We start from the raw sequence: 16,942 nt of genomic DNA on the forward strand, positions 1-16,942 counted from the left end.
TGTGTGTGTGTGTGTGTGTGTGTGTGTGTGTGTGTGTGTGTGTGTGTGTGTGTGTGTGTGTGTGTGTGTGTGTGTGTGTGTGTGTGTGTGTCCGTGTCCTATAGACATATATAAGAGATTCGAGGCTCTTCCTCGGCTCGAATCTCTGCTGTGGCAGGAACGCTGGCGTGCTGGTTACACTGTGTTTGCATTGTGCGCCGCCGTGTGGTCAAACCGTGTTATTTACGCCCTAATGTGCTGTAGTAGTTCTCCACTTGCAGCACATGTTCACATTACAAAATGATAAGCACTGCACTTCTTTGCATAGAGGGCATCTTAAAACCTTTAATGAAACAAAAGTAAATACAAATGGAACAAATGTCCAGTAGTACAAAGAGTTCACTAACACACAGTTACTGTCCAAACAACGTAGCAGAGACAACAGGTAGATTGCAGTTTGATGTCATCGCTCCTCATCTTAATCTCAACATGGGCTTTACAGAGATCCATTCAATAGATATGTAAATAAATCAAACTGAGCTGTTTCAGTTTGACTGTCATTTGAACACACGTGCATCACATTGACATATTGTTCATTCTGTTGCAGTAACAGTGAGGCAGTGTGGCATTTCCTAGAAGTCCATATCGCTGATGCAGCATAACATCATCCAGCTCAAATAGAGAAGATTCTGTCACATCCGATCAACAGATCGAGCTACAGACACATCCGTTAGTTTGCCTTTATGTGACATTTAGCAGATGGAAATGAAATGTGAAGCCCTTTTGTTATGTTCACCAGCTGTGAATAATAAAGAAGTCTCGCCCACATCAGGTAACACATTTTACAGAGAGAGCAAGTTAAGAACATCCATCCAGAGCTGGAAGCAGCACATAGGGCCCAACTAATGGCCTAATGGTCATCCATGCAAACGGCAGTGTACACAATGTGCAACAGCAACATACTGTGAAGAGGAAAGAAGGGACGACTGGAGCCCTCCGGACGTCAGACTGCATCCCCTTACACACACAGCCAACATGCTTTTAAACCATCTCAACACGCACCATCACTTGTTTCTATATATTAATCAGATATGGTTTTCACAGCAGCACACGTCTCCTCAAACTCTATACAGTAGCATCACACGCTCGTGTGCCGTATATATTGAACCTAAAATCATAAGAAATAAAATGCTGGTCTCCAACATGAACCAGTGTTTGATATATATGCATTTTTCCTACTGAAACATCTCATGCACAGAGAGCCTTCAGTATCGTTGAGAGGTTTAAAAACACGCTGGATGTTTGGATAAAAGATAAAGATATTCTGACCTCATTGAAGTTATGATTACAGAAAGTAAAACTGTAACAATCACTAGTTGTATGTATGCAAAGGGAAACATTCTTAGTCACTTAGATTTTCATACCATAAAAATGTAAGGAACAGGGGGGTGGGAGCTTATAAAGGACAACAATAAAAGAAAAAAGTCATATTAAAAATACACTGCACAAAATCAAAAGGTTCACATCTTGGTAGGCTTAAACTGACAGGATGGTACATCCACAACTGAGTGGGCTCAAGGAACATAAAAAAGGTACAGGCACTTCTTTTTCTGTAAAAAGTAGGTCGGTTCAAAGCTGTAAGGAAAGCCAAAAATAGGACAGTATTACAATAATATCAACCATTTCATCTTCTCATACCTCCTCCTGAGGGCTCCACATCTCAGATCCAGCATGGGTCCAAGCACGGCCGAAGGCTACACCCATATGGAAATATAACACTACACCCATATGGAAATATAACACTACATCCATATGTGTCTTCACAAAGGGTTCCACATCCACACACAGCTGACACACACAGCTGACACACACACTAATAATAGACTTATTAAAATGTAAAAGCTGAAATGCAGTCTACTGATGAAGGGGTCTCCAATGGAAAGCCTGCTTGTGATTGATGCAGTGAATTTCTGCCTCACAGGTTTCAGTGCATGTCACCACACAAGCACCATCCCTGAAGACCTGCAACACAGGTTCGGAGCAGTAACCCATGGCAACAACTGCCACTTGCTGCAGCGTTTTGATGTTGCATGTTGCAGACCATTTGCCCCAGAACATTCAATCTCCTCCCAACAGCTGAGAAGGGAGCAAGCCCCCCACATCAGCGTTTGTTCTGCAGCGCCCCGGGCTCGCACTGTTCCATTCAGAAACCCAACAACCACAAACCCTACAACTAGATGGATCCTTTGTGAAGACTCAACATATTTTTAACATAGCTGTACAAAAAAAACGCACAGATACATTCAAAATTTCATTGTGGCCATTTCATTATTTGTACAAATGCATGTTACTAAATATTATAAATTGCTACAATGATAGTGATTTATAAAATGGTCAAAGAAAGTGTAAATATGTGAGAACAAATATTGAAAAAAAAGCCAAAGGTTAATATCAACAGATATGTATTCAATCTCTCAGAGCTTGTGTGCAAATATACATTCTTAATAAAATGTCATATTTCCATTTGGGAAAATCAGCTCGTCTACCACCATCGCTGTCCTGGACAAAGAACACACACACACACACACACACACACACACACACACACACACACACACACACACACACACACACACACACACACACACACACACACACACACACACACACACACACACACACACACACACACACACACACACACACACACAGGCTTCATCTCTCGCTGTGTCTGTCAGCTGTTTCATCATGTCACTGCTCTACAGCTCATCAATTCTTCATTTCAAATCAAAATCTTGGTGTTTGAAATTTCAAACTTTAACAATACAAAAATAAAATACAAAACCCAGGTGAAAATCAGATAACAAAATACTGTTTTCATCACAATTTGATCAGTGGCACCATCAATAGCTCTGAATTAACAGAGGGAAAGATGACCAGAGGTGTCAAGTAACAAAGTACAAATACTTTGTTACTTTACTTAAGTAGAAATTTTGGGTATCTATATTTTACTGGAGTAATTATTTTACAGCAGACTTTTTACTCCTTACATTTTCACACAATTATCTGTACTTTCTACTCCTTACATTTTAAAAATAGCCTCGTTACTACCTATTACCTATTTCAGTTCAGCTTGTTTTCATTCCGGCTTGTCATCGTTCAAAAAAAACAAAAACCTATCCAGATAAATCGCTCCATCTGGAGAGAGTGAATGTGATTGTGGTTGGATGAGAAGTATAAACATATACCATTCCGACACCCTGTTGGTTTGTATGCGATCCATCGCACCTGCACATGACACAAATCACGTCACGCTCCAGCGAGGAAATAACAGACGTATGTAGCCTAGTACCAAGATGTCCATGGCAGAGACTCAAAAGAACTCGCGAAATGTCCCGACCAAGCACCAGCGAGGAGGTTGGTAGCCAGGAAGACCAGCCAACCCTTCTACATCCCTGGCCGTACCTGGAAGAATGTTTCGAAATGGTTGGATGCAAAAACAACTCCTTTCGAATGCTGCAAGCTCTGCGCACCCAAGTACCACGAGCTAATTACAATACTTAGGCAACTAGTCATCATATCTTCCGCTCCAAGAAACACATGTTAATGCTCAGCAGTACACATATATGGTTCTTTAATGTTTTTTTTGTGGAGGTGGGCTAGTGCACTATAGACCCCTGGGGTGCGGTCTAAGCTTTTGTCCTTCATGGCATTTTTTCCCCCCTTACATTACTTTTACTTTTATACTTTTAAGTAGTTTTGAAACCAGTACTTTTACACTTTTACTTGAGTAAAAATCTTGAGTCTTTTTAAACCCTAGTATCTATACTTCTACTTGAGTAATGAATGTGAATACTTTTGACACCTCTGCAGATGACCATATGCAGGGCAGAGGGGTCATTCACAGTCTAGTCTAGATCCTTCACGTTCCACTTCAGGGATCGCTCCCGTGCAGCGGGACGTTCCGCCGGATGCATGTATTTTCCGTTTCCTTCCGTTTTCCTTTGTGTTGGAATTTTAAATTCGGTGGATTAATGAGGACTATTACTGACTGCTCCTCAGATCGTTGCATGGTAAATTGACACAGCTAGCTAGACTACCTGTCCAATCGGAGTTTTCTCTTGCCAGACTATTTTGCAGCGGCTCTGTGTGGAGTTTAGCACCGCCCATGACAATTCTGATTGGTTTAAAGAAATGCCATTAAACCAGAGAACGTTTTCCTTCCATCCCCGAATGCTATTTCAGCGCGCTTTGAAGGAGGGTCTGGCAAAGCCAGACTACTCACAGTCAGTCTACATCAGCAACGCCCCCCCCCCCCTCTCAGCCCTACATGTTTGTGTGAGAGTTTTTGGTCCAGCTGGTTGTTAGCAGCAGTCTGCAGCTGCTCCCAGTGATACAGCCCCTGTACTCTACTTGCAGACAGACACAGTCAGAGACGAGCTGGGGAACACAGTGTGGGCAGCATTTAGCAGCTACAGAGACACATGTTTCCCTCAGGAGTGGGTGGAGACCAAAACAGAACTAAAAGGAGAGAATATTGGACTGCCGTTCATCAGGCTGCCAGTGACACGCCTCCTAGTGAGCGATCATGTTACTCTGTGGCTGCTGGATGTGGAAACAGGGATTAGTCTCCTAACATCAACTATGACATGTCAAACGTGTGGTTTACCTAGAGCCCAGTGAGGTCTACGATGGCCTTGATGAAGATGGTGTCGTCGCGGATGTACGAGTTCTTAGAGTCCAGCTTGGAGAGCGGACAGAAGAGCGGGCAGCCGCTGGCGATGTTCATATCGCTGACTGGCCTCTGGAAGGACGAGGACGAGACGTCGGGCCGGAACGCATCGATGATGTGCTCCCTGTTGTTCTGGTCCAGCAGCATGAGGGTGACCTGCGGACAGATGTTAGCAGTCTGAGCCAACAGCTGGAGCTGAGCCACGGAGGCAGGTTCAGGACACTTTGAGCTGCTCGGTACAGTGTATTCAACATGAGTAATGGGTCACAGAAAAGGTAAATCACATAAATATAAAATATTAGTGCAATAAGACACTAAATCTGAAGCTAAATGTACCAATGTTTCAAAGTCATTCAAACACAAAGTTAGCAAAAATGATCTAAATCCACAGTGTCCAGAAATACTATTATAAAGGAACTAGTGTAGAACTATAGAGCATTTTATGCAATTATCTGCCTTCTTCTTGAAGTTAGATGAGACGATAGCGATCTCTTTTTACGTTTAAGTTTAAAGCTGGAATCAGGCCGTGGTTAGCCTAGCTTAGCATAAAGACTATTAGTAAAACAGATAGTCTGCCTCTGGCCAAAGTTCAGAAATACACCTCCATACTGTAGCTCTGTGGATATAATGTGCCTTCTAAATAAATTTTTTTTTTTAAAAAAAAAAAAATACGGCCTAAAGAAGTAGTAATACCACAGAGTAGGCCCTGTTACAAGTTAAAGTCCTGCATTCAAAATGGTAAAAGTACCAAGGTATTAGCATCAAAATGTACTAAACGTGAAAAAAGTAAAGTACTCATTCTGCAGAACAATGTCTAGTATATTATGTTATTATTAATTTTGATGCATTAATGTGTTCATCACTGTAATGTTGCAGCTGGTAAAGACGGAGCTCATTTTGATCAATTAAAATATAACAATACATCATCATTTATTTGATGATTTTGTATTATTAAAATCAATCTGCAAAGTAACTAGTAACTGAAGTTGCCTCTTAGATTTAGTGGAGCAAAAGTATAAATTGGCAGAAAATAAAAATTACTCTAGTAAAGTACCTCAAAATTGTGCTTAAGTCCTCAGTCCTCAGTTACTTTCCACCCCAGGATATATGGATTTGAGCTAGAGCTGGGCAATATATCGATATTATATCGTTGTCGTGATATGAGACTAGATATCATCATAGATTTTGGATATCATAATATCGTGATATGACCTAAGTGTCTTTTCCTGGTTCTAAAGGCTGCATTACAGTTAAGTGATGTCATTGTCTGAACTTACCAGACTGTTGTAACTGTTATTAACTATAAACTAATATTTGCCTTTACCCACATAGTCATTATATCCACATTACTGGTGATTATTTATCAAAAATGTCATTGTGTAAATATTTTGTGAAAGCACAAATAGTTAACACTACAATATCGTTGCGGTATCGATATCGAGGTATTTGGTCAAAAATATTGTGATAATGGATTTTCTCCATATCGCCCAGCCCTAATTTGAGCTAACTCCCATGTCTGGATGTGTTACCTTCTGATTGAAAGGCCACTTGAGCAGTGCGTCGCTGTGTCCTCTCATCACCACGAAGAACAGAGACAGGTGGGTGCCGCGGCCCGTCCCGTCGCCATTCAGGTAGATCCGCAGGCACATCTTGTAGCCGTATTTACTGGTATAAAAGGCTGGAAAACACAATACCCCAGCACAGTGCAATGATGTCTGTTATTCACTGCAAGAAGTGAACACCTCGAATCACACAGATGGCTCATTGTGTCGGGAGAATAACTCAGATGTAAGTCATCAATGGAGCGGTTACCAGGGGAGAACATGGCGGGAGCACGGCCCGCCACGGCATCCTGCCTCTTCTTGGTGAAATCAGAGATCTTCCAGACAAAGATGCCGTCGTATGTGGCGGCAGACATCTCCCTCATTTTCCCCTCCATCTCCACGATGGACAGGTCCCTCAGACTCACCGTCCTCTCCAGCTGACGGACCTGCAGCGCCGGAACACGTCAACAAGACACGTTACTCAGGAAGACCAAAGCCATGCGAGTGCTGCAGAGGCATGCAGAGCAGACAGCTGATCAAGCTTTTAGCTAGGGTTGGGTACCGAAACCCGGTTCCACTATGGAACTGGTTCCTACGCAACCGGTAGGAATAGGACCGGATTAGAACGCAAATTTCGGTTCCTTATTTCTGTTGCACTTAATGTGTCGACTGAAATATTTTCCCTCGGTCACTCCGAAACGGAAGTAAAAATATCCCCCTTTCTCTGTAGTCTACCGTTAGCTAGCTACCGTAAATATAGGCTACTTTTAAAATGCCATATTTTCCCTCTGGGCTCACCAAAAAGGGAAGTAAAAGCATATTAACCATTCACTGCACATGATCGCTAGTATCTTTGATGTCATTTTTCAGTTTTTCAAGAATCGGTTTAGGAATCGGAATCGTTTTAAAAGTACTGGTTCGGCATCGGAATCGTAAAAATCCAAACGATACCCAACCCTACTTTTAGCAACGACAGAATGAAAGTTCAATCATTTATGAACGCTGAACTTCATTGTACATGATGATCATTTTCACTTAAAGATGGAGTGACCCTATTTTACTTCCTGGTGCCTTGACAATCTGTGTGTCTATGTGTCACGTTGTCACCTTGTTGTTGAGGATCTCGATCTTGTCCTGGTCCAGCCGGTGCTGGCGGTTGTAGGCCTCCATGGTGGTGCACGAGCGCTCCATCTCTCGGTTGAGCACGCAGACAATGTTCTCGAACGTGCCGACTTTCAGCTCCAGCTCCTGGCAGCGCCGGCTCAGCTCGGCCACCTTGGTCTTCTCGCTGTGCAGCTGCAGCTCCAGTGCGGCGGCGGCGGCACTGGGCAGCGGCGTGAAGGAGGTGGCCAGGGTGGGAGCGCCGGCCCCCTGCACGGGAGGTGCTGCGCCGCGGCCCAGCTGGCTCATCTTCAGCTCCAGCTCCCTGAGGGACTGGTGCAGCTCCTGCAGCCGCTGACCCGCCACCTCCAGGCTCTGGGGCTGCACGCTCTCCAGGCTCACCTTGATGCCCATGATGAAATGCAGCAGCAGGTTGAGGTGTTCATAGGAACACTGGCGCTCATGGTCATGGATCCTCTCTTTCTCCACCTCCACTCAAAGAAAGACACAACAGAGACACGTTAGGAACACAGACCACAGCCCATACATACACACAGACATGTCAACAGGAATGGTGATGTGTGGAGTTGTGCCACAGAAGAAGAAAAGCATACAGCAAAGAAATCATGGAGCTAATGATGGAAATATATGATATGTGAGTGTGATAAGGCTGCCACAGGTGCTTCTACTGAATATTGACGCTAAGGGCTCATTGTTCTAGTGTCCAGATGTGGATCTGAATGTTTTCAAGTCTTCTGTTGAGCACGGTCCAAAGGCCTAACACACACCTGTTTCATGTATTATTGTAAAAGAATACACACACACACACACACACACACACACACACACACACACACTCACACACTCTGTAATACCTTTGCACACTAAAGAAAATGTTCTAAATGTAATAAAGTTGTCTTATCAACAAAATATAATTTCATTTCTCTTATATTAGTTACTGTACTGGGAATAATGCTGGTGTTTTAGTGAAGACATTGAAGTGTAAGTGATAAGCAGGAGATCTTGTTGAAAGTTACCACATCATTACATGACCCAGTCGTTGTTACATTGTTACACATACAGCAAATTAGGACAAAAATGTCTACTTACAGACGTATCGCAGCCAACAACATGAAATCTGCATGGTGCTTTAAATTTACTGCAGAACTTAATATGGTCCACATACTGCAAAACAAAAAATGAAAGAAGCTAATGATCTACAGAAGAGGTTGAAGAATTTGATCCCTGGCTAAATGGTCAATGAGATCACTCCAACAGAATTATGAGAAATCACTTTTCAGACATTTCTGGCATACCTTTTCTCTGGGGATCTTTTTTTTTGCACAACCCTCACAAATCATCGGGTACTTTGGACAGATTTCATCGTGAGCCTGAAAAAACAAAGACTATGTAAAGTTAGTTCACAAGAAGAGAAAAGTCATCCTGGTGCAGCTGGCATCAGTGAGACATCACACCATCTATTTTACAACTATTGTACTAAATATAGTTTATAAATGGTATAAAAGTTGGAAATCATTTTAACTGCCTCACTAGTAAAAGTATGATGGTGTCAGTGTTCCAGGAATATACGAACCATTCAGAGTCTTAGTAATATAATACAACACGTTCATTGTAATGGATTTTCTAACTCTTATTATTACTGTTGTATTTGGGGAGTCTGTAATATGGGGGCTTTGGGGGATGTAAACAGGACGTAATGTTGCCATGGATTCAGTGAGCTACACTGTGGGCTACAGCATGATTTTTAGCCAGGGCTGTGTAATAACATTGGATTTGTTTTCAGCGCACACAGAAAATAGAGAGCTAAGTGACCGTGAGGAGATATTCACTGAATTTGACAACAAGTGTATTGGATTAACATCGCTTACTATACCTGCTCTGAAACTACAACTCCCTAAACAAAGTGGTGTCAGAGAAATACTTGGACAGTGTTTGCCGGACCTTGATGTTCTTCAGCAGGAAGGGTTCTTTGCAGTATTTGCAGTTGAGCGTCCTTTCTGGACACTCCCTCTCGTTGTGGCGCTCCTGCTCGTTGGCTCTCATCAGCTCTTTGCAGGAGGGACACAGGATGATCATGAAGTCACAGTGGCCCTCGTGGCTGGCCTGCAGGGGACCACCAAAAAGACTTTCAACGTTTTAATTATGTTCACTTGTCTTTTAATGACCTGGGGTGGACCTTTGGCTTGATGCTGTCCACCACATGTAGGGATGCATCCCACACACAGACAACACGGATACGATCAAGTCCTGCTGGTTCTTTACAGAGTTCAGCATGACAAGCTGCCAGCTTATTTTCACAGACTTCTATTAAAGTCAACACTTTCACAAACCGCATCGACAAGGTGATGACGTGAAGCAGAAATGTCACTTGTTTAGGTAAGGAAAGATATAGGTTTCAACGATTAAGTTAATATACACCTGCAATATTTAAAAACTGATCCGCTAATGACAAAAAAGGAGAGGAGAGTTGTTTTTGTACAGCGGGTTTCCTGTATGCTCTAGAATAAAGGCCAGCCTGGGTATCACCAGTGGAGCCAGCAGAGGGAGAATGTTAGGTGTACAGTGCCTTGCGAAAGTATTCGGCCCCCTTGAACTTTTCGACCTTTTGCCACATTTCAGGCCTCAAACATAAAGATATAAAACTGTAATTTTTTGTGAAGAATCAACAACAAGTGGGACACAATCATGAAGTGGAACGAAATTTATTGGACATTTCAAACCTTTTAAACAAATAAAAAACAGAAATATTGGGCGTGCAAAATTATTCAGCCCCCTTAAGTTAATACTTTGTAGCGCTACCTTTTGCTGCGATTACAGCTGTAAGTCGCTTGGGGTATGTCTATCAGTTTTGCACATCGAGACTGACGCATTTTGCCCATTCCTCCTTGCAAAAACAGCTCGAGCTCAGTGAGGTTGGATGGAGAAGCATTTGTGAACAGCAGTTTTCCGTTCTTTCCACAGATTCTCGATTGGATTCAGGTCTGGACTTTGACTTGGCCATTCTAACACCTGGATATGTTTATTTGTGAACCATTCCATTGTAGTTTTTGCTTTATGTTTTGGATCATTGTCTTGTTGGAAGACAAATCTCCGTCCCAGTCTCAGGTTTTTTGCAGACTCCATCAGGTTTTCTTCCAGAATGGTCCTGTATTTGGCTCCATCCATCTTCCCATCAATTTTAACCATCTTCCCTGTCCCTGCTGAAGAAAAGCAGGCCCAAACCATGATGCTGCCACCACCATGTTTGACAGTGGGGATGGTGGGTTCAGGGTGATGAGCTGTGTTGCTTTTACGCCAAACATAACGTTTTGCATTGTTGCCAAAAAGTTCGATTTTGGTTTCATCTGACCACAGCACCTTCTTCCACATGTTTGGTGTGTCTCCCAGGTGGCTTTTGGCAAACATTAAAAACGACACTTTTATGGATATCTTTAAGAAATGGCTTTCTTCTTGCCACTCTTCCATAAAGGCCAGATTTGTGCAGTATACGACTGATTGTTGTCCTATGGACAGAGTCTCCCACCTCAGCTGTAGATCTCTGCAGTTCATCCAGAGTGATCATGGGCCTCTTGGCTGCATCTCTGATCAGTCTTCTCATTGTATGAGCTGAAAGTTTAGAGGGACGGCGGGTCTTCGTAGATTTGTAGTGGTCTGATACTCCTTCCATTTCAATATTATCGCTTGCACAGTGCTCCTTGGGATGTTTAAAGCTTGGGAAATCTTTTTGTATCCAAATCCGGCTTTAAACTTCTCCACAACAGTATCTCGGACCTGCCTGGTGTGTTCCTTGTTCTTCATGATGCTCTCTGCGCTTTACACGGACCTCTGAGACTATCACAGAGCAGGTGCATTTATACGGAGACTTGATTACACACAGCTGGATTCTATTTATCATCATTAGTCATTTAGGTCAACATTGGATCATTCAGAGATCCTCACTGAACTTCTGGAGAGAGTTTGCTGCACTGAAAGTAAAGGGGCTGAATAATTTTGCACGCCCACTTTTTCAGTTTTTTATTTGTTAAAAAAGTTTTAAATAGCCAATGAATTTCGTTCCACTTCATAATTGGGACCCACTTGTTGTTGATTCTTCACAAAAAATTACAGTTTTATATCTTTATGTTTGAGGCCTGAAATGTGGCAAAAGGTCGAAATGTTCAAGGGGGCCGAATACTTTCGCAAGGCACTGTATATCAGTGCCAGACCTTCCTCCACAGCGCCACAGAGGAAGGTCTGGCTAGTCCACACAGCATTCTGGGATGGGAGAAAAATGTGCTCTGATTTATTGGCATTTCTTTAAACCAATCACAATCATCTTGGGCGGTGCTAAGCACCGGACGGAGCCACGGTGCCTCTGCTAAATAGTCTCAGGAAGGAACTTGTTTTGGTTCAAAAGTAGTTTTAGTCGTGCAACAGAAAACTCCGATTGGACAGATAGTCTAGCTAGCTGTCTGGATTTACCCTGCAGAGATCTGAGGAGCAGTTAACCATAGTCCTCACAAATCCACCGGAGGTTAGAACGCCAACACAGAGACAGAGGAAGGAAACGGACATCCGGACGAAAATGAGGGACTGGAGCAATCCTGGAAATGAAACGTCATCGATATAGACTACGTGTACATTAGCAGTAACTTAGTCCAGCTCTGGTAGAGAGAGGGAACCGGAAACACTGAGGCGGATATCGTGGACGGATCGCTCGTGCTTGCTCTGCAATCTGACTCCGCCACTACCAAAAGATCTTCAACATAGAGAGAAAATCTCTGGATGCAAATGCCTTGAAGAAAAATGCTGACCATGAACAGTGTCATTTCATTTTGAGGATTATGAATAATCTTGTGTACCGGATAATTTTGCATGCAAATTGTTACAGCCGCTATGTCACTGTACAAGGCTTCACATCAATTACTGCTCCAGGAAAACTTTTTGAGCAGTAACGTAGCGCAGCACTGAGTCATGATGTAAATGTAGAACTTCTCTCAACATGGGATCAGAGATGATAAAACAGGAAGCAACTGAAGGGTGTTGGGAGGGCAGAGGTCCCAGTTAGTGGCTCGTCGAGCAGACAACTATATATGTTCTTAATGTTTGCATGTACTGCATGTTATTAGAAACACTGTATTGCTGCCATCTTGGCCAGGGCTCCCTTGAAAAAGGGGATTTTGTAATCCCAATGGGATTTACCTGGTTAATATTAACTAAAGAATACCAGCCATGGTCAAAATTAAAATGGACATCTGACTGGGAGCAGGTGTTCATTTCCCTGCATGCATTGCATTAGTGCGCACCTCAAACTCTTTGATGGTTCCCGTCCACGTGCATCCCTCGTTGGGACAGACAGCTGCCAAGGCCTCCACTTCTCTCCGAGCTGCATTGTCAGGGAAAGCCTGCGTGGAGAAGCAGAGGTGGTTGTCTCTTCAGTTACAGTGTGAGGATCAACATACCCACAGCCACCTTTTCCCTCCTGGCTCACATTTCTGCAGCACATATGCTCCTTCTAAGGACACAGGACTACGGTTGCTCCATCTATTGTCTACGCTGCCAAGAATTAGAGAGCAATCACACTTTGTGTTGTGTTGGCTCTGAACTCCAGCACATTGGATGTGTGGGACTATGACATGATAGAGCTGGGCCATGTGGAGAAAATCAGATATCGCCATATTATTGACCAAATACCTCGATGTCAAGTTTGACAATTGGTGCTTTAACAAAATATTTTCACACAGAGTTTTGATAAATAATCATCAGTAATGTTGATACAATGACTAAGTGGGTAAAGGCAAATAATAAAACGGCTAGAACCGTCTGGTAAGTTCAGAAAATGACATCACTTTACTGTAATGCAGCCTTTCAAACCAGGAAAAGACAACACTTAACATATAACGATATACGAAATCTAAGACGATATCTTGTCTCATATCACAATATGGATATAATATCCATGTATCGCCCAGCCCTATGACGTGAAAGTGCTGACTATACAAGGCTGTTACATCCACACTAATGTTGGCTTTCATTACCTGCAACCCAAAGATACCAGACCAGGGCTGACTACAGTCCTACTGACAGACTCGGCATTATGTTAACAGACGAGGGAACTTCCTAATGCGGTATTTAATGTCACTGCGAGGGGAAAAAGATGCACTTACACCGCCTTGCTTGAGAATGGAGGTGGGTTCCTCAAACAAGTCTTCTTTGATGCACGCATTGCATTTCTGTGGTCCAGAGCTTGAAGGGAGGAAAAGCAAATATTACAGAAGTATCATACATATAATGTTAGACTACCACATCTACAATGCTGTTCGCCCAGTTCACTCTTAACTCTGGGATCAGGACAGAAACATCTCAACTCAAGGTTTCCCAATGAGCTTTCAGTTGCTTCTCATGGTCTTCAACCAGAGACACTCCCAGCTCTGTGAGATGAAGGTCTGAATACAGCTGGTCAGCAGAGCTGGAGTTGAGATCATTTACTCAGAGCTGAAAGGATTACTTCATTCGCAATTAGTTGATCAGCTACTGCTGTTTTTGGATGAATTAGTTTAGTCATTTTTCAAGCAAAATGGACAAATGGTTACTGGCATTTACAATATTATATATAAATATCTTTGGGTTTTGGACAGCTGGAAAAAAAACTAGTCATTTGAATATGTCAATTGCAGCTGTAGGAAAATGTGACTTCTGACATTTTTATTAATAATCATTGCCTGCAGCTGTACACACATACCATGTCATTGTATTAAAGATATTGCAGAAGCTTAAGGCACTAGCTTTATTATCTAAACTTCATAGAATATGTGGTAAAGCCACAAGTTGTGTATTGTTTACATTTATATTGACACAAAAAAAACAGACGGCTGCGACAAATGTGATAATAAGACAAGAATAACATGTTGCAATAGAATGTGGGAATATTACAACCTGGTGCCACGTTTGCTATGTGTCATTAAGTTCTGAATATGGACTGTGCTGGGGACCGTCACATTTGATGTATTTAACAACAATGTGGGGTAGGGTTTGGCAACACTGAAGAAGCCTGATTTCTTGGCCATATGTAATATGAGTTCATTTTAGTTATTTATATCATATGTACAATTGTAGTCACATGCTTTACTACTGCTAGTCATCATCACAAATACTAATTATTTAGAGTCACAGTTTTGTGTGGTTCTGATTGAGGGCATGTGCAGACAGAAGTCTTGCTGAGGCAGCAAACATTACGGATCTAAAATACAACTAAATCTGAAAATGAAAAAAATGCCACACACACACAAAATGGAAAATCAATGATCTCACAACCAAGTTTGACGTATCACTGCGCTGTTAGTCCAAATACAGTCTATGGTCCAAATAAGAAAAATAATATATGGATTTTGTTTATGTATTCTTGTTTCTGTTTCATGATAGGCCTACTAATAAAAAAGAAAGAACATCAGTCGTACTATTGTTCCTACTGTTTTCATTCTAATATAGCTAGACTATATATTGAAAAGTACATGGGTAGTACATGGGATAGACCCTTATCAGGTCACATTATCTACCATATGGATAAAGGTCATCTAAACTCCGATCAGAAACTGACCATTTTAACTTTGGCTCGCTTATTGACAAAGATACATACTGATTGGAGTATACTGTAAATATTTTAACAGTTGTCGGCGGATCTTCTAGTAAATTCGGCATAGATATTACTTTAATACAACACACTGTCAAGTTACAACTCTTCGACATCACAGTGCTTGCTCGGGCCAGCCACAACAGAGGTTAGCAGGAAAAGACTACGAGGACACCTGACCAACCCCTCACATAAGTTACGATTTTATTAAGATCAAGTGGTGATTGGTGACTTGCCTTTAAGCCGAATTTTGCATTGGGTCTTTGCAATCTATATATCGTAACGTGTCTTAGTAGTACATAGCGTTACCTGTAACAATAGGCAGGGAAGTATTAAATTTAGGGATATCTGAAGGAGGGCTGGTGACAGGCTCTGCATGCTCCTGTAGCTAGCTCCCTAGCAGCATCAGCACTCACCTCACAGTGTTGTTAAAACAGAAGGAACAAAAGCGGTGACCACACTGAGCCTGCAGGGGCCTCCTCAGCACTTTCTGGCACCAGTTGCACAGATGCTTGTCTTCCAGGTTGTTGGCCAGGATTTTCTTTGGGAAGCCCGGCTTGTTTCCTTCCAGGGAAGATGGTGGAGATGGCGGCTCCTGTGCAGCCATTATTCCCCTTGAACAATATACCAGGCACTCAGCGGGGTGTGTTCAAGACAGCAAACACAGCTGTCGCCAGCAACCACCCATCGTTTTTTTTTTTGACAATTTAATAAGATATGTATTCCTGCTAATGTTAGGAACGCTTAACGATATCTGATCTACATATGCACTGACAAATAAGAGCCTGCATGTGATGTGAGAGGATGCTGTGTTCTGTTGTAAATCACTCCGTCTGCCGCTAGGCGCCGCAACCCGAGAGAAGAGCATCTATTCTAGGCGAGTACTATCAGGAAGCAGGCTGCTGCCCTGGATCTGGGATCTGGACCACAGAGCACTGGTTCGAAAAGGGAATTATTTTCATCACAGATATATTAGATGAACAAGGTAATTTTCTTAGGTTTACGGATTTTAAAACAAAATTTAATATACAAAGTTCGATAAGGGATTATAATAAGATATGTAAAGCAATACCAATAGCCTTATTAAATATGATACAAAACTATTTACATTATTCCAAAAGTCAAATAAATTTGCCTAAACTGCAACTAAATCAAATTCCCCTGAATAGCAAAAAATTTAACAATAATTGTATTAGCAAAATATTCAAAGGTAAACTATTTCATGATTTTAACCAAAATATAAAAATAAGGCATTTTGATGACAAAATAACAAATAAATATATCAAATTCATGAAATGGCCTATACCTCCTAAAATCAAAGAAATGCAATTCAAAATTTTAAATGGATATTATCCAGCAGCAGCAATGCTTAAAAAGAGATTTGGTTTTGAAGTGGAGCCATGTGTGTTCTGTTCCCAGGAAGATGAAACTATTGAACATTTGTTTTTCTCTTGTCCAGTGATAAAAAGATTCTGGCAAGATGTCATGAATTGGCTGGAAACTAAAATGGAGAAAATTACTCAATTAAAGTTGGAGAGGGTTGTTGTTCTTGTTCAAATGTGTTTGTCTGTTCTGTATGTTAAAAAATATTTTAAAAAATAAATAAATTGATCATAAAAAAGATATTTGTTTCTATGATAATACTGAAAATGGCTCTCTTGAATATTTAAGTAGTCATTATTCTATATGCCAAATTGTATATCCATAAGCAGAAATTATCTAACTCTGATTTTTTTTAACCTTTTCTCGTAGAACTAAAATCTCTAGATTGTTAAACAACAACAAAAGTATTAAACTTATGGAAACTAGAGTTTTTTCCCCCTGAAACGTTTGACTAAATATGATTTTATGTTGACTTATACATCTTTTTTATTTATATTTTTGATGTAATGTATTTGTAAGAATTAGTTTGGATGTTTATGTGCTATTGTTGTTTACCTGATTCGTTGTATAATA

General features: G+C 41.6%; 1 protein-coding gene across 1 annotated transcript; it reads right to left on the reverse strand.

The window, feature by feature from the left end:
* Window positions 1-304: 304 nt before the first annotated feature.
* Window positions 305-15,818, reverse strand: traf2a (Tnf receptor-associated factor 2a). Its single transcript, XM_039804434.1, has 11 exons — window positions 15,403-15,818; window positions 13,524-13,602; window positions 12,663-12,761; window positions 9,319-9,480; window positions 8,673-8,747; window positions 8,467-8,541; window positions 7,363-7,845; window positions 6,524-6,701; window positions 6,241-6,389; window positions 4,649-4,867; window positions 305-1,614 (listed from the first exon to the last, which is right to left on the reverse strand). Exons 1-10 carry the CDS (start codon window positions 15,591-15,593, stop codon window positions 4,649-4,651), a joined length of 1,710 nt encoding a protein of 569 aa, XP_039660368.1. The 5' UTR covers window positions 15,594-15,818; the 3' UTR covers window positions 305-1,614.
* Window positions 15,819-16,942: the final 1,124 nt, after the last annotated feature.

The sequence above is a fragment of the Perca fluviatilis genome, chromosome 6, assembly GCF_010015445.1.
Source record: "Perca fluviatilis chromosome 6, GENO_Pfluv_1.0, whole genome shotgun sequence".
Classification (NCBI taxonomy): domain Eukaryota; kingdom Metazoa; phylum Chordata; class Actinopteri; order Perciformes; family Percidae; genus Perca; species Perca fluviatilis.